This window comes from Sparus aurata, chromosome 18 (genome assembly GCF_900880675.1).
Source record: "Sparus aurata chromosome 18, fSpaAur1.1, whole genome shotgun sequence".
Lineage (NCBI taxonomy): Eukaryota > Metazoa > Chordata > Actinopteri > Spariformes > Sparidae > Sparus > Sparus aurata.
In genome coordinates this window covers 29,134,988-29,152,872 of record NC_044204.1, presented here as the reverse complement: position 1 = coordinate 29,152,872, position 17,885 = coordinate 29,134,988, and the positions used below count along the sequence as shown (strand labels likewise).

The 17,885-nt window shown below is 45.7% G+C and overlaps 2 protein-coding genes across 5 annotated transcripts in view; one reads left to right on the top strand and one right to left on the bottom strand.

The window, feature by feature from the left end:
• fgf13a (fibroblast growth factor 13a) overlaps window positions 1-11,865 on the bottom strand; it is a 110,979-nt gene extending 99,114 nt beyond the window's left edge. For 2 of the 3 annotated variants that reach the window (XM_030396236.1, XM_030396239.1), the window contains exons 1-2: window positions 10,243-10,682; window positions 9,783-9,945 (exon numbers count right to left, since the gene is read on the bottom strand). In XM_030396236.1, the coding sequence (XP_030252096.1) occupies window positions 9,783-9,831 (49 nt within the window). In that variant the 5' untranslated portion in view covers window positions 9,832-9,945; window positions 10,243-10,682. Of the gene's footprint in view, window positions 1-9,782; window positions 9,946-10,242; window positions 10,683-11,670 lie in introns of those variants that run through there. The other variant, XM_030396237.1, reaches the window with a different exon arrangement.
• Window positions 1-17,885, top strand: part of f9a (coagulation factor IXa) — a 175,542-nt gene that overhangs the window by 141,113 nt on the left and 16,544 nt on the right. The window lies entirely within an intron of this gene.

Below are 17,885 nucleotides of genomic sequence, written 5' to 3'. Positions count from 1 at the left end.
ACTCCCAGCCGTTCTAGTTTATATAGAATGTGTCTGACCGGCTGAACAGCTCTGCTTTAAGAAGATACAGCTTCCATCACGGTTTTGATTTTTTTTTTTTATGCTTTCCCATAATATTTTCTACAGCGTCCCTTTTGTGTTTTGTATAATATCCATGGAGACAGGATTTGGACTGCCTTTTTATCTGCAACACAAACAAAATACAGAAATTCAAATGCATTTTTTTCAGCCGGCAGCAGCACTTCAGAGACACAATGCGCCAGCAGAGCGCCGTTGTTACAATAAATGTAAAACACTTATATCTTTAAACTCCAACCTGATCTGCTCCCTCCTCACTGCCGCCGCTGTGGATATCTTTAACTGGAACTGCTGCCACACACTTCACTCGCACAGGAGCAGTTTTTTTTTTAAAAAAGCACAATTGTTCATTTTCGACATTCGGCACACTCCGAGCGCCGTGTGTTCCAACAAGCAACAGATCAGGCCTCGTCATACCATTACCAGCCTCCTAAAAAAAATACCTTCATCTACCCCAAATCTACCGGCCCAGGTCAGCTCAGGACTTTCCCTTCTGCTTTCCACACTGATGCATCTTCTCACAGGCAGCGAGACCTGCTGAGGTGGAACGCTGATGCAAGCTGATGTGAAGCCCGGTTTGTAACTCGCTTGCGAAATGAGCTGCAGGATTGGGGAAGAGCAAGAAGCGGCTAATCCTGTTAACTATTCTCTGCATGTGTGCGGAGGAGATGGTGGTTTGCTGCTCTGATGTCTTCCTGGTGAATCATCGCCACGGAGACTACAGCCGCGCTCGAAGTTAAGAAACTGCCAATCACTAATCTGCATTCTGCACAAACCCACAGGCAATCATTTGCCCTAATGTCAGCACTAGAGAGGCCTGCTGGCCGGTTAGACGCTGCCTCCCCGGCCTGCTCTGTTCCAGCCTGTGGCTCCTGTTTATTACCACTGGTCCAGCCTTATCGCCTCCCTTTCTTACCTCGCCTTTAATCCCCTTTATAATTTTCACCAACTTTAATTAGTTCATGTCCAGAGCAACTATTAATCCTGAGCATGATTTAAAATATAGAACCCAGCAGGCCATAAAACCTCTGTACACCGCACGATTTTGAGACCTTGACTTCTGCTCAGAAGTATTTCACCGGTGACGCTCTCTCCAGTCTTTAGCTCACAGTAATTCTCCACCAGTGTGCGTCTCTCCCGCCAGGCTCTGCGCAGGGTTTTCTTGTGTGACGGCGTTATCTCATTGGTTCGACGGTGACCTTGGAATACTGCAATTGCTTCCGTGACCTCGTTGTGCCCTCGAAGGCTCCAGTAGCTTTCCACAGCGCTGTACACGCTCTGTTGTCGTGGCGTTTGTGCATGAAAAATTTGAGTTAGGGTTCAACTTCTAGGCTGAACTATGTTTTGAATGACTGATTTTTTTTTTTTTTTTTTTTACTCTCTACAAGGGGAAGTCTGCTATTCTGCCAAGTCCACAGTACCCCCCACAATAAAAATCTAAATCTGATGTGTGGAAATACGATTGTGGATTCCAAACTAAAGATGACCGGGAGGTGAGGAGCCCACCTGCAATTTCACACATTGTAATGGGGGGGATCAGTACGAGGTCAGAGGAGATGAATACAGCAGGGAAGATTGCATAATGGGGATTTAAAAGGGCAAAGCCTCGCCCGCTACAGAGTCGACAAGACGAAAATACTCCGTAAAGTAACTGTCATTCATATGAATCACATCCGCGAACTCAACACCATGTCAGTAGAGCGATGCTAATATTACATCTACTGGTGAAGAGTACCAGTTCATTCAGTCAGTCAGCCATTTTCATTTGTCGACATGTCGTGGTGCAAACAATTTTTCAGGACATTTTTAACAAGCTTTACTTTCATGAAGCACTGGGAACAAAATCAACCGTTTAAAGATGTGGCGTTAAATGTCCCCAGTGTGGAGGACAAACCAACGCTCTGACCACCATCCTGCTCTGTTGACTAAAAAAAAAAAAAAAAAGACAGCACAGCAGTACAACAACCCATTCCATTACAAAAAACTGCACTAAGTAGAGCGCATACCTCTGCCAAGGCTCAACAGTCTCCTTTAATTCAGTCAAGTCTAATCTGATATCAAACTTGATATCCCTCAATCATGCTACAGGTTAAACCACCCACAACTGCTTCACCGTGATTTAAGCTCACCAGATCTGTGAAAGTTTCAGGGCAAGAAAACAATGAAGATGGAATCAAGATCTCCACTGTGTGCGGAAGTAATAATAGATTTGTATTAAGATCTGCATGTGACTGTACTCGCTCACAGATACAGACACCTAGACACGGCAGCTTTTTTTTATTTCATCCATCAGGATCCGTGCATTATCCCTGAAAAGTTAATGAAAATCTAATGTTAAAATTCCCGGATCCGCACTGAAAGGTAACAAGGGTCCATTCTGGTCCGAGACCCGTCCTCCATGCACGTTTGGTTGAAATCTGTTCCGTCTTTTCTTCGTAATCCAGCTGACAAAACCGACCGTCCGGCCAACTGACAAAGGGACACAGGTGAAAACATAACCTCGTCGGCGAGCTTTTTTCGCTTCCCGAAACCTTCGGCGGTGCCTTATTGTGTTTTGAGATAAATGAAGAAGACATCTGTGGTATGAGGCTGCTGTTGAAAGTGCATGTGGCACATGCTGTACCCGGGCTAAAAGCGAGCTCAGGGGTGGTGTGAAGGCTTACAGACAAATGAGTCAGTGCTGCAACGTGCTCGGTCGGACAGATGAGCCCTTCCCTTCATCTCAGATGGGCTGACGGCATTTGATCCGCCATGAGCCCATTAGCACTCGGACTCGGGATTGTCACACGCCTGGCAAAGGTATTACACGGGGATGGATTGATTCTGTTTGCCATTTGTCATATCCTCTATACAATGAGCGTGAAACCAAAAAAAACTATGTGATGTCGTAACGGTGCGCAGCAGTGGAACAGAGACCAGATAAATACAACCTCGTGGACTATTTTCTGCTGATGTCATCTTTGTCTAATTCAGCAGATAACGAGCCAGTCGATAAAAAAACTGGCACGTCCTCCGCTTCCTCGCCGCTGCGCCAGAAGACGAGCGCCAACCTCAACTCTGCTTTTTGAGTACCATGATATATAGGGTTAGCGCGTCCCATATATTGTCCCGCTAAAGCCTTACGTGACATAGTTTTGAAAAATGCAGCGAAAAGCACAGTCATCCCCACTCTGCGGAGGGACGTCGTTTATTGTCGCCGGGGCAGTTTGACACACATAACCACAATTACGGGGGATTATCTTTTAGATGGGATTAACCGCTGCAGCATGGAGTGCATTTCTGCAAAGTAAAAATTGCAGTAATCCAACGTCCACAGGTAGTAGATAATCCCACACCTGTTTGTGCGATCTTCTGATCCGCACTCCTCTTTTTCTGATGAGAGGATTCAGGTGCAGACATTAGATTATTATCATGAGCGACGTTCACCGTCGGCGGGTCTACAGATAAATCTGAGGCGGAGGAAAATGATTTTGCTGCTATAAATGTCAGAACAAAATAATCTGTCAAAGCGACAGAGTCTCTAAAACACACTCGTAAAAAAACCCCCAAAAAACAATTTCTGTCTGGTTTGTGAGATTACACTTGCCGATGTGTCTGCGTACTCCAGTGTTTGCGAAACAGCGGTGAGATTCAGCAGAGAGCCAGATGTTTTAACATTCGTGGCCATTTCGTTAACAAGGATTAAAACCCTTCAGTCCCTCTGAGCGACAGTTGTTGAGAGAGGAAGCCAAGTGACGTGACCAACTTAGTGTCTGAGAGGAGTATTAACACATCAAGGGGAAGAAAGGATGAAGGACGCTGAGGAAGAGGAGCAGCCATGCGGGAAGTCGGTGACGCCGGTCATCATGTTTTCGCTCGTTTCTGCGGCGAGGCGAGTTCCAACCGGAGGCAGCCATGTTCCAGTGGCCGCTGAGGGCACCGCTCACAAAGCCATTCACCTCAGAAGACATGCAGCTCTGTGGATTACCAGCAGCAAGCTGACTAATGCAGCAGAGCAGTCAGGTATTTAGAGATTTTAGGGGCAGAACACTTCTGGCAGCGGTGACGTAAGACTGAGCGTGATTCCATTTCAATGTCGAGAGAAATTAAGAGGATGAAAAACGCCTTTTTTTTTTTTTCCCCCGGCCACGCTGGCAGATACGCTTCACCACTAATTGATCAACTCGCCACTTTAAACTTTGGCACGACCAGCTCTGGCGACGTGGCCGGCGTACTTATGAGAACACGATTGTAAAGAAGCCAATGCACCAGTCACAGGACGCACAGTGTCACTCAGAACCCTAAGCTGACAGAGGAATTGAAGAGATGGGCTCTGAACATTCCCAAACAGCGATCAGCGTGCGAGCCGGCGATGGAGAGTGGCAGATCTCTGATGCGAGGCGAGACCGGTTTCCTCCGGGCAGTGTGGCCGGATCTGCGTCAGTATCAGGAAAGAATCTGACAGGGAACGACTCCGCCACCCTGACACCACAAATACTTCCAGGGGAACGTGTCCTCACAGAGCCCTGTGTTTTTGCATGTGGCAAGGCCTGTGACGTTCATCGAGTGCTGCAACTTTTAATTTGCTTGAACTTATAATTCCACGTCCACAAAGATTTCCCCACACTTCAGCGGCCAAAGTTTTTTTTGACCTAGTAGGCAACAATTTGGGTACGAGGTCAAGTGTGTGTTTTCGGGACAAGACACCTTCAAAGCGCTGGGTTTAGTTTTTGGGATGCTGGGCTGTATGGTCCAGTAAACCAGTTTTAGGAATACTGGAGTTTTGGAATAATGGGCCCCCAATACAGCACAACAACTTTTACAAAAACACTTTGGCGACCACCGTTCTTGCCCTAGTAGGCTGAAATTTGGCATGGTGGTGTGGAGGTGCACGGCTCTGTTAGTGCCAAAAAGTGAATGGCAGGAAGAGGTGGCTATTGCAAAAAGATGTCTAACTTCCAAATGGATTTGAAGACATAAAAAGGCTTAAAATTTACTTGAAAGGCAGCTCTAGAACCGAATGAAAGGTGGTTAACTGTTTATGCTACCCGGCTAAAAAAAAAAAAGCGCATAACTTCTCAACAGATTCACTGAACAAACTTTGCAGAGAGACGCACCAACTCACCATCTTTTCCACGTCTCCCTTCCATAACTGATGAACTGTTTGGCAGCGTTAAACTTGGCAGGGGGTCTTTTCAAGACTAATCTCTTTCTTTTAGTGTGTCAGTCCATCTGTGCAATTAAAAAAATCTACATTTTAAGAGAAAGAGAACATAACATTTACATTTTTGCTTACAGACTGTAATCCAGAGCGTTCTCTGTTTTGATTATAGTGTCGCTAAGAAGGATATAAACCACCCCCCCCCCAAAAAAAAGCCAGAAGTGAATTTTGTAATAGTATCTAAGAGAAAAAAATCATTTTAAGCTGACCCTGTCAAAAAAGCAGAAAATCCTGTGAGCTTGCCGGCTTCAAGATTTATTTGGAGTCATTTTCCAAACGCCGGGATTAAAATTTGAGGACCCCCACATGAAAATCTGCCGCACTACCAGTTGAGCTGGCACACACACACACACACACAAACACACCGACGAAACTGCACAGGAAAAACCGTAGTGTGTCTCGCTGTAACCTGACGTCATCCGCGCCGTGGGGTGCAAACACTGACTGCTGGTCACAGCTTAAAAAAAAAAAAGTGAGATGTACTTACTTCTACCCTGCAGACTGTTTCAATATACTTCAACATGATACAGCAACTTTGCTTCTGCTTAACCGAAATTCCAGCAAAGCGTGAGAACTTGTGCGTATATCCGTCGAACGTTCAGAGAGAGAGCTGACACCACGGATATCGACTTCTTATGAAATGATGTCTTAACAATTAAACAATCCTCCTCTCAACCACACGCCATCCAAAGAGGCTTCTCTAGAAATAAAAATCCTCTAAACAGAATTTAACGACGGCGTACGCAGTGTGTGGCTCCGCCGACGAGTTCGGAGCAGGTGTCAGTGATGCGGAGGACAGCGCTGCCTGCACTGTGATTAATGAGGCCGCTCCGAAACTCATCTCTGTGCATCTATTGATTCAGTTCTGTGGCTGGCCCTCGCGCTGAATTAATCGCCCTGCGAATATGCAAGACTTATGCCTTCTGCTGCGCTCGGGCCTGCAATCCGAGGCGGACATGAATCCACTGGCTGTGACACTCACACCCCGAGAGGGGAGTCTATCACTGCGCTGAGATGAAGTGCGAGGGGAGTGACAGAGGCGCAGTCGAAGTTCTTAGCTCGCTGCCTGCAAGAAAATGCGTACGGGAAAGGGCCCATAAACTATTGATGTTGCCTTTTCTTAAACCGAAAGTGTAAGAGCATTAGACTGCGGATCGTATTAATGTCAGCAGGCCGAACTGTTAAGGTGGAAATCTGCATAATTGATGCGCTCTGCATCAATACGGCAGTGTTAATAGGTCCAAACAGGAGGTCGTCTCGCTGAGTTCTCAGGCTCTGGAAAGTTGTAAAGCTGAGAGAATGTGTACGTCACTCTCTGACACGTCACTTTGTCTGCACGACTTCACAAGGACGGGGGGGAAGCTAACACACCATGATTCACTGGCGGTGATATTGGAGCTGCGTTGCACACCGCCTCCTTCCACCCCAACATGTCTGTCTGTGTGTGTGTGTGCGTGTGTGTGCGTGCATACTCTCTGTTTTCACATGTACTGGTACAGGATGAACTGTGGCCTTTCTGACTGAGCCACAGAGCAGAGAACAGATTACTGTCACAAAGCTCACACTCGTCAAAGCCCAAAAAACGAAAAAAAAAAACAAATACCCTGACGCCGAGGTGACGAGAAGTGATTTTGTCCTGAGCTGCAGAGTTTTAATGGCATGTCAGTTTTTGATGTGTTCACTGCCGGGACCACCACAGCGAAAATGTATCAAATCAATATAGTTTTGGATGCTCGTAAATCCTGAGAGAGGTTATTTTTCCAAATTCTATTCCGCCTGTCCCTATCGACTTTTTTTTTTTTTTTTTTCCCCAAAAATAAATTCTTGTTTCAGAGAACTTTTGGGGGGGGGGGGGGTTTCTAACCGAATCTGGAAAAGTAGACACAAAACATGATTGAATACGCTTGTGTGTAAATTTAGCAGCCCGGTCCATTAGCAGAGACTTAGCTGAGAGACTCTTGAGCAAGACTCCACAAAAGTCTTTTCAGAATGATGAGGGTAGATTAGAGGAAATGGGGGGGGGGGGGGGGGGGGGGGGGGTATCACTTCTGTTCTGAAAAAGCAGGCCAACTGCAGGCCAACAGCTTGCAGAAAAAAAAGCTGTGAAGATGGCAGGTGGTTCCGGCTTTAATGGACTGCTTCCCTGACAATTGCCAGCGTTGGCAGGGTCACTGCTGATTTTCCCCCCGTGCGATTCCCGGCTCTTGTGCCATTCAACCCTCTGATGGAGGGCAGCTGGCACCAAGTGACCCTCTCAGCGGTGCAGAGAGTGAACTTCCTTTTTTTTTTTTTTTTTTTTTTTTTCCTTTTGTTTTGTTTTTCTTAGCTTTTCCCTAAAATTGGAAGGCAGATGGGCGACGTCAGCTCTTGGCTCTCAGGCTGCGCATCTACAAAAACTAGAGCACGCTTTTTGTCGAGCGTTTCTTGGAGAAGGCGAGGATGTTTTGGGTTTTTTTTCATTCTCATCTGAGAGATTTCCGAGATGGCGCTGCCCTCGGGCTCAAATGAGTCAGCCACTCGCACACATGCCATCGATTTCCACCAGGAGATGAGAGGGAAAGTTGCTGCAGAGGTTAATCTGGAAATCAATTCTGTTGAGCATATTTTTTTTTTGCTCGCTGTGCTGTCAGCAGAACATGTGCTCTGGCTGCTGTTTTGTTTTGGTTTGTAAGTTAGTTTGGTTCAATTTGTTTTGTCATTCATCCTTTCAATCATTATCAATAGCGGCTTATCCTTTGCGGGGTCTGAGGGGGGGCTGAAGCCGACCAAACGACTCGCCCGATGTGGGGTGTATACGACAAGCTCGGCTCCACATGTGGTTGTGACATCGTAATTGGCCGATGCTAAGTCTGACTTTCTGCTAACAAAGAAAGTCAAAGGAGCAGATGCATGCTGGGAGAGAGAAGTGGGAAGGGGAAGCGGTCCAGTGAGTTCACATTGAGGGGAACGATTAAAGCAACACTACGGGGGCAAACTTTTTAAAGCGAGTCCGAAAAAGATGGTGGATTTATGAGTCTCAGTCATGGACAGGGAGCCGGTCATTCTGTGGGAAACACTGTATATGTAGCCCAAAGTCTCTCCAGTATAGTAGCCTATGATAAAAATAGATGATATTCTTATCACGGTAGCTCATTAAACCTTCATTATGTCCTGTAAGCTGAGACTAATTCTGCAGGAGAAAACCTCGCGTGGCCTACAAATGAAAAACAAACCTGAAGAAGAACCAAAGCAAACTTCCTGCACACGGGGCTCTGGTCTCCGCTGTGACATCATGTGCCGCTTATAGTAACATCAGCCAGGCGCATCAGCACTCCTCGCAGGGCTGCCAAAATAAGCCAATTAGTCGTATTGATTTGTTGTGAGCACCTTTAAAACTGGGCCGGACAACAAGGAGACCCAAATGAATTGCTCGACTGTAAATAAACAAGGAAGGCTGGTCAGGACGGGCACGCTGCCACAGTGTGAGAGCAGCTTATGTTACACACTGGATGGGGAAACGTGCTTATTCACTGAGCGTTTAAAAAAAAAAAAAAAAAAAAAAAAACATCTTCAGGCCACAAGAAGAAATGATTCCAGTCAAAGCGGTGCATGCACATGACGCAATCAAACTGCGTCACTGTCCAAGCCGCGTATGGCTTATTTATTAATATCTCTCTAATTGGTTTGAGAGAACAGAACGTGCAGCCGCGACAGAGAGGCGCAGCAACGTGTGCGCCGGTTGCGTGTCAGTGTCGTGGAGACGTCTGCGCCTCCCCGTAGGTAAACACACTTCACTCTCCTGTCTTCATCTTTGTTGTCTTCACGCTCAAAGGTCATAAACACACGGGCCAGGAGAGCGACAGAGGCTCGTACAGATGTGATACAGATGTGTGTGTGTGTGTATGTGAGAGGGGGGGGGGCGCGCAAACCAGAATGCGGATAAAGGTGCGAGCGAGGAAAACGCACAAAGGGACGTTTCAACAGGATGCCGGTGACACAGTGGGACATCACCGCCATCGGCTCAGCGTGATCTCCTCCGCTTCTAACGTGGAGATCGGGGTTATTATTATTAATGTTGTGTGTGTGTGTGTGTGTGTGTGCGCGCGCGTGTTGTTTCTTCGCTTTTTGTTTGTCCCTCATCGTCTCGATCACCAAGTCAGCGCAAGTCAAAGCAATGTGATCTAAAAAAAAATTAAAAAATTTAAAAAAAAGACCCCGACACATCGTGCAGCATGTAGGCCCACAGCAGCACATCTTAACATCTCCTCAAGCAGCAGGAATCCACATGCACCACATGCTGGAGGAGGTGGGAACGGCTCCCCATCCGGTGGCTGCTATTGTCTCCAGCCATAACCTCATAACAAGCACCATGGATTTGGATGAATGGGCGCATGGTCGCGTTTAAATATATATATATATTTTAAAAACCTGTGATTTAGAGAGAGAGGAGGAAGAGGAGGAAGGGGTGAAGGAGAAGAAGAAGGAGAAGAAGCAGTCAGTGCAAAAGGCAAGGCTCGCCTCTTACCCTTGGAAGCATCCTTGTCTTCTTTAGGCTTCGCCACTTTTCCGCTCATAGATCCCAGTTTGGATGTGTAATTCCCGATTTAGACAAGAATCGAAATCCTTTTAATTGCGGACCGTCCTCCTTCCAATCCTTACCAAGGCTTCCAGGTGCTGAGATAAGGGCTCTGTGGAGGAGAGAAGGGAAGAGAGAGGGAGACAGAGAGAGGGGAAATATTCATCAAAACGTCTCCTTTCATAGCGCAACAGCAGCAGCAGCAGCGGCAGCAGGGCCATGTCATGAGACAATGGACCGTGGGAAGCTGAGCTGTTTATCAATCACATATCAATGGAAACGTCCGAGGCGTCGACGCACGCTGCACGACAAGAAAAAAAAAGGGGGGGAATCTCCAGTAAAAAAACAAAAACAAAAAAAAGACAGCGAGGAGCGGAGAGAGAGCCCGTCCGCCTCCTGTGAGCCTTACCTTATCTCCTCCACGTTTTCTGCTACATCAATGCACATTGATGAAAGGAAACGCTCCCACCATGAATCCCGTTGTGTTGCATGCAAGAAAGAAAGAAAAAAAAAATCACGACCTGCTTTTCTACGGCGACAAAGAAAAAAAAAGAGAGAGAGAGAAAGAAAAGCTGGAAACCGGAGATCAGGTTCGTGCCAGAGGTCTTCAATCAGCGATGGAGAAGAAGGAGGGTACAAAAAAAAAAAAAATTAGAGGTCAGAAACACAGAAGCGTCCGCTGAAGACTCGCGAAAACCCCCCGAGAGAGAGACCGAGAGAGAGAGAGATCATCCAGTGCAGCTGATGAGACGACAGGTTTGTCCTTTTTTTTTTTCCCTCCTGACGAGCTGAGCTGAGCTGAGCTGCTCTGAACGCTCGGCAGGCTGAATCAACAGGATACACACCGAGAGAGAGAGAGAGAGGGAGACCAGAGAGAGGAGAGGAGAGGAGAGGAGCGCTCCCCCTCCGCGATACAGCGCCGATTCACACCGTGGACATTTGTTGTTGTTGTTGTTGTCTTTGCTTTTTCTTTTTTCACCTCAGGATGAAAAAACGAGCTCTCATCCAAAAAGAAAAAGCTGCAGTCAGTCAGTCAGAGCTGAGCTGCGCCGTCGACGCGCTGGAGGGTTTTGTTTTTTTTTTTTTTTTTTAAAGCAGGAGCCGGAGCTGCCTGGTGCTCACCATCTTTGCTGTTTGCTCTCATTTAGTTTTTTTTTTTGCCTTTGCAGAGCTATGCGTCATCCCATTCACACACAGCCTGCGCATTTCTCCCGCTTACATGATCTGAGGTGTCTGCTTTGGTTTGTTTGTTTTTTTTAGGTTTTTTATTAACTTTGGGGGTGAAACGCCTGAAGGTGCTGCGTCTGCAGCAGCTGGAGGACATCAGCCTGTGTGGAGTCTTTGGACAGTTGATTGTGCGTTCCTTTGTTAGATAGTTTTTTTTTGTTTTTTGTTTTTTTGAATTCAGCATAATGAAGCTCCGACCTGCAAACATCCAGCCTGTGCTGCCCTGTAAGTAAGTTTGCGGGATATCTGTTGATCCAGAGTGAACATAAGAGCGTTTAAAACCACTGCAACCAGAGAAGAAACTCATCTTTAGGAACAGCTCGGGTCAGTCTGGTGATGCATCAAGTGTCACACTTTACCCCTCGAGCCTCGCAGCACCTTGAACAGTTGCTCAAAAGTTTTCTCGTGACATTGTTGGACAGCAGAAATCCACCTCCACACCTTCAAACCTCCATCTTTTAAACATTATATTGAGCCTCTTATCTCTAAAAAAAAACTACAGATGACATCATTTAGCTGACTTTCAACATGAATAATCTTATTCCTGTGGTACCACGATGTCCACTTCCAGAGGCGAACCTCTCCAGATGCAACATGAAACAGTACTCACTGCAGAGAGACATGCAGCTCCTTCCTCTTGTCCAAGAAGAGACAGAAAGGAATCAGGACGAGAATGTATTCCACAACGCTCAGAGAGGATCGAGACGGCGTGCGCAGGGAGGCAGCAGCAGCGATCCCTTCTCCTGTCAGCAGCCCACTCTTTAAAGGGAACACTCGGCCAGCTTACAACAATCTCCTCTCTCCTCGCTCGCCCTTTGTGTTTGTCTCCTGGCTCGGGCTCTGCTATATCTGTCCCCCCCCCCCCCCCGTGATCAATGTTGTCACCACCACTGCTGCCGCGCTTGACGCGAAATTAAATTTAATCTGTGAGCTTTTTTGAAAGTCAACAGAAATACGCATCTCCAGAAATAGTCCCCTCTTTTGAAATCTTGTGACAGCACTTTTTCGGCTGATTATCAAGAAGAACTTTTTTTTTTTCTCTCTCTCTCTCTCTCTCTCTCTCAAGTTTTTCTAAATGACAAAACGAAACAGGACGCCTCGCTGTCCATCAGCAGCGCGGCTGACACTGACGTCTCTGTCGACTGATGATTAAAGGGCCATTCTGTAAAAGCCTGTTGGTGTTTGTGAAGCTTTAAGCTTGCGGGGTCCTTACCTTTTTAGGACCTGAAGCCTAAAAGAGACACCTCATCCTTCACTTGGACTCTCACGAAAACCGTCCAGTTCCCAACAGTGGTGAGTCAGCGCCGCTCGCAGCCAGAGATCCAAATAGTTCCCGGGCCTCTTGATCCACCTCTGAGGTCACTGTAATAGTTCTTACTCTGGATATTAACTTTCTAATCGGCTGTCATTCAGAAGTCCCGGCTCAGTCCCAGTCTGGTTTTTTGCAGGCGTTATGTCACATCTCTCAGCCTCGCAGGTCTGTTCACACTCAGTGGCAGCAGAGGAAAAAGACCTGCAGGGTTGCGGGTTACGAGATCTATATAGTTGCTATTTTTAGAAGAAACTGGACCCCTTTTAAACTTTCTTCACATGCTCAGATCTTCCTGAGACGTCTCAGGCACACTGTGTCTCTCCCAATGAGCGGCTCTGCCTCAGAAGGCCCGATTATTAATTATTCTGGTTTATAAAGTTACATTGTTTCTTTCTCCGCTGTTATTAAGTCAAATTAAACTCAGATTAAGATAATTAGGCTAGCAGGCTTTTATGAGCCTTTTTATTAGACTGAGGAGGAGAAATAAAACGTTTTTTAGGTTGGAATCGAGTATATTTTTACCTTTTTCCTGTTGCATTGTTTCTGTCTGTAAACAGGAGGCCACAGTATAAACGCCGTTGACTGAATGCGTAACAGTCTCTGATTAATCTTTAATTTTTAGCAAACGTGGACTGGCTCAACAGACATTAACCTTTTATTCATTGTACAACTTCAAGTAAAAGTTAAATCGGAACTACTTAGATGTCCAATTCGTACAAAAGTTGATTTTTGAGTCGAGACGTTTGGAATTAGCAGTCGAACCCACCAACAAACCCAAGGTGTCAGTATTCCACCAGTTGGGAATGAGAACACTTTCTTGCAAACTGAACCTTTAAAGTCTCTTATAACGCTTTTTCACCCAAATTAGCGTGTCTACACAGGTTCTTTAGACGTAGTTCAACCCGCTACAAATCACCTTTTGACCCCCGTTACCACTTCCCGCAGGAAAGGCAGCCACTCAGTGAAGTGTTACGTTTCATGCGGCGGAAACAGCTGTAACAGAAGAACAGCAACAACAGAACCCAGAGGCGTCTGTAAAACTGTGGGTAAATTCTTTTGAGCGTCACAACGCCCACAAAATGACTCGTTTCATTATCACAACTCGAGCCAGTCGGTCCGATAACATTTGGAAAGTCTAGAAAGAGCCGCACGATTGAATCATTTTACCCTCATTCAAGTTAGTCGGCCACCTAACCGGAAGTTAGCCGGCTCGGTCGGCGATCCAGGTATTTTCTTCCCCGGGAAGTCGAGCTTCAACACACCACTGAGCAGCTGTCATGGGAATGGACGGGGCTCCGCCTCCAACACCGTGTCCAGTAATACATTTTTCCTTGAATAGACCGCATCTCAAACTCCTGCTTTATTTACGCACAACCACCAGCTGTGGTAATGAGTCATCTCGTCGCACGGCGGAATTTAGCCATTTTACCGGAGTCTTGCGTTTAGATCATTTTTATTATGTTGTTATTACTATTCAAGTATGTCCACTCATAATATCAACCTAAACCAAGTAATCAGTTAAATCTGTGAGGTTATAGGTGATACTGACTGGAATCATGTGCTTACAACCGCATCATAACCAATCAAAAGGACTGTTGCAGTTTGATCGAATGTACCTCAGTCCTGGCCGGATGACTGTGGTGACTCCAATGCGTACTCAGGTTTGCCTCAAATCAAAACATTTGTACTTTTCTGACTGAATACGGGTCAAAGGTCAACACCCAGAATGTGAATAGATCACGAAAAACATCATAACTAATAAACTTTGCTGCTCACATCTCACAGAAAGGGCCTTTAAGCACTTTGTTGTGACATATTATGACCAGGCATGATTATATGCTGGCTGACAATGAGATGAACTGTTCACTCCATGTGCATGCTGCACTCAAACAGTATGTACACATGCACCTTATTTTATATCTCCTGTTAGTCCATCTGCATTTATACAGTGTCAACAGATCCAGCCCCGTCTCATGTCTTACATACCATACTGACATTTGTACAATACTTGTCATATCACGTTCGCATTGCACGTTTATGACCTGACGTTCATGTCGGGATGTGCAGCGGATGTCGGTGGGGTAACAGCTGGGCGCCTGCCAAGCCATGGATGGCAGTTCAGGACCGCTTAAGTGTGAAACCACTACATATTTTTAAGGGAGGACTCACAGCTCTTCAACATTTGTAAGCTGTTAAGGAGACCCGGCCATGTTTCTGTCAACCAAAGCAGTTACGTTATATACTGAGCCAAAACACAATCTTCTCCTGACCCGAACCACTTGGTTAGATAACAGAAACTAAAGAAATGTTAATATTCAACCTGCAGAAAAGTTTCAGCGTATCTGTAGTTTGCAGTAATGTTTTCCCAACACTTACTCTGGTCATTGGGTTGATCACAAGTCTTCACAAGTAGGTCACCTGTCCTTTGACTTTATATCTCTACCTGACTGTTAAATGTTAGAGCTGCCCGTATTACATTTTCTAACCAGTGTTTATTTCCATAGTTCCTTTAGGGAGACAGCTGAGTCCTCGTTCACGTGCCTTTTTACTTCCATTAAAGAAAAAAAAGCCTTTCTACTCCTTTCCCTCCCTGCCTTTTAGACTCATTTTTTGGGACAAACAGTATTGATTCATTGTTTTTTTTCTTGAGTCGTGAGATGTGGCTGCTCATTAGCATTCACTCACACAGAGAAGAGTGAGCATGGTTAGGATGAAACCGAATCGATGGGAGCTGACCACTCAGCCGCGGGGTCGAGGAGGTTGCACCTCTGGGTGGTTGGGTGAGCGGCCGGATGTTTTCACTTACTCACACGACGAGCATCATCACACATGCACGAGCAAACACAACGCTTGCAAGTCATGAACATGTGTCACATGTATTAAACAAGCAAGGGGCTTCATTGAAGGAAAATTTGTGTGAGTGTGCTGAATCGCAACCTTAAAATACCACAGCGTAGATCTAAATTTAGACAATACGCTCCATAAAAGACTGTCAACTCAACTGAAATCAAAGAAGTTCCAAATATAAAATCGTTTCAAAGCTCGAGGTTGTGTGCTGGCTGAACGAAAACCATTTTTTGCTAATTATTCCCTTGATGTGAGCTGCATGTAACAGCGGTATGCACGCTGTAGTTTGTGTATTTTATTGTCATTCAAAGGAAAAGAGTTAAGAGAATAAATGGTATTAATAATCTTTATTTATACAGCACCTTTCTTCAGTTACCAGGTTCTTGTGCAAATATGTTAAAATGCTACAGAGATCGATGGGGACAGTGGTTCCCAAACATTGTGTCATGACAGATGGCGTGCCGTGATGCTCGTCCAGGCGGTTCGTGGGATTCTCGTGAGTTATACAGCACTGTGGAAATGAAGCAGAGCTCTGACTCGACCGCAGGACGTGCACGTACGTTTTGGACGAGGCAGAAAGAAGCGAGCGTCGGAGAGAGTGTAAATGTCAGTGGGTTTGTGTTCCCACTGCGTCCGTGGCCCGTGCCCCCCTTTTGACCTTTACAACAGGAGCATCGCAGCGCAGTGCTACATTCACCCCCAGCCCGTTTAAAGTAAAAAAAAAAGCCCCGCAGCCCGGTTGGTACAAGCACAGACGAACTCCTGACTCACACTCTGTCACCTCTGATGTCACATCACAGGCCGCGTCCACCGACGCCACAGAATAACCCTGAATCCCTTCTTGTGCGTCTGCTGATTCCACGGTTTCTGCTAGAAAATGCTTCATCACCTTAAGCTCACATGCGGACGCACTCAGCAAACGGATCTGTTTTAGTTGTCGTTTTTGTTTCGTGCCACAACTTTGCAGCGGTAACGTCAGGCTGATGCACGAACCTGACGAGCTCAGCAGTTGTGGCTCGGAGATTTGTGACCCAGGAACTCATTATTGCGTTGTGTATCAATGTACCGTTCTACAGAAGGCAGAAAAATGGTACCTACTTTCTTACGTATCCATGTAAATATCACAAAGTTCATAATATTTCTAATGCATAAATCTTTCCTATTGTCTACACGTGCACCCTTCCATCTATACACTTTCTCCTAACATTATATATGAAATCTACTTTCAGTTGTAATGTTTGGTAATGTATGTAACCTGTTCCAAGCAACTAAAACAAAAACCGTTAAGATCCAAACATTCATAAAGCGTTTTTAAAAATGCATCCTTTATACCTGCCAGGCGGGCCTACAGCGTGCTGTAGCATGCCCATGTAGATGATCTCGTCCAGGAGAGGAAGTTTGGAGTGTGGGAGGCATGCAATTAATTCTTGTTCTTGGATGGGTTTTGCATTTGGTGAGGAGATTGCATCTTCTGTCTCTCCATGGGTTTTATCCAGGCGCTCTGGTTTCGTCCAAAATGTCTAAAGCATGAAACTGCCCAGATATTGATGGACAAACCAAACATGGCTCATTTTAAAGTCGTATACAACACCCAAAAAAAAACCTTACTCGTCTTGGATTTGGGGAAAAAGTTGATCCTCTGACAACATGTTGCTCATATTTTCGATGGCAGATTATGCACAAGGAGTAATGTGTTGTGGGCAAAGAGAGGGGTGGAATAATGGTAAATGATTTAAAGAATGAAATCTTAACTATCATAAAAAAAAAAATAACTATCATAGAACTTAATCAACATCTCTCTGATCTCTCTGAGTATTTTTGCTTGAAAGAAGCTTTTGTTTTGAATCGCAAGCTTTTTCAGATGATCATGTTATTTGGTCCTCCCCCTGATCTTGCATCAAGTATAGCATACACCTGCTCCACATCGACTGTGAATCAACAGATATGGTCTTTTAAAGGAAATCATGTGCACAGAGCTCCTGATTTAGATATTTTTAAATAAGCTGCAGCCTAATTCTCTCGCTCAAAGTGCTCATGAATCATGGCAGCGAGGCTCAAATCAATTTCCAATCACATGGACAACAGCCACTCACCCCATCTGCACTCTGAGCTGACTTATAAATCAGAGGCACAGGAAGACAGACTAACGCTGCACCAACAGCCACGGAGCTGCTTGATTTGTAACAGGGCCGGACTGAAAATCACCTGAGGTGATGTAAGTGGAGGAGCCGCGGGTGCTGGGTGGGATCAGTCCTAAAAATGATTCTGCGGGACAGGCGCTGAGGTGTTGGAGGGTGATTAAAGCGGACATATTATGAAAGTTCTTGCGCACGTACATCTGAATATCCGGAGTGGCTTCTTACCCACACACAGTGACCTGTTTCTGAGGTCTGCCCAGGTCAGAAAACAGGGCGTTCAGATTCAGATCTTGACTTTCTTCTTAAGGACGACCTTTGTTTTTGTTTTTTTTTTAGCATCGGACCCACCAGCATTATGTCCAAGAGTTAAAGACAGCAGCTCTGTTGTTGTCACCACATAAAGCCTGAGTCTAAGAGGACATTAGAGCTGAGTGCATTAACCTCCTGAGACCCTGCGTCCTCATACGAGGACATTACATTTTAGCCTCTTAGCACCATGATACTCAATTTTTTTTTTACTTTGACCTA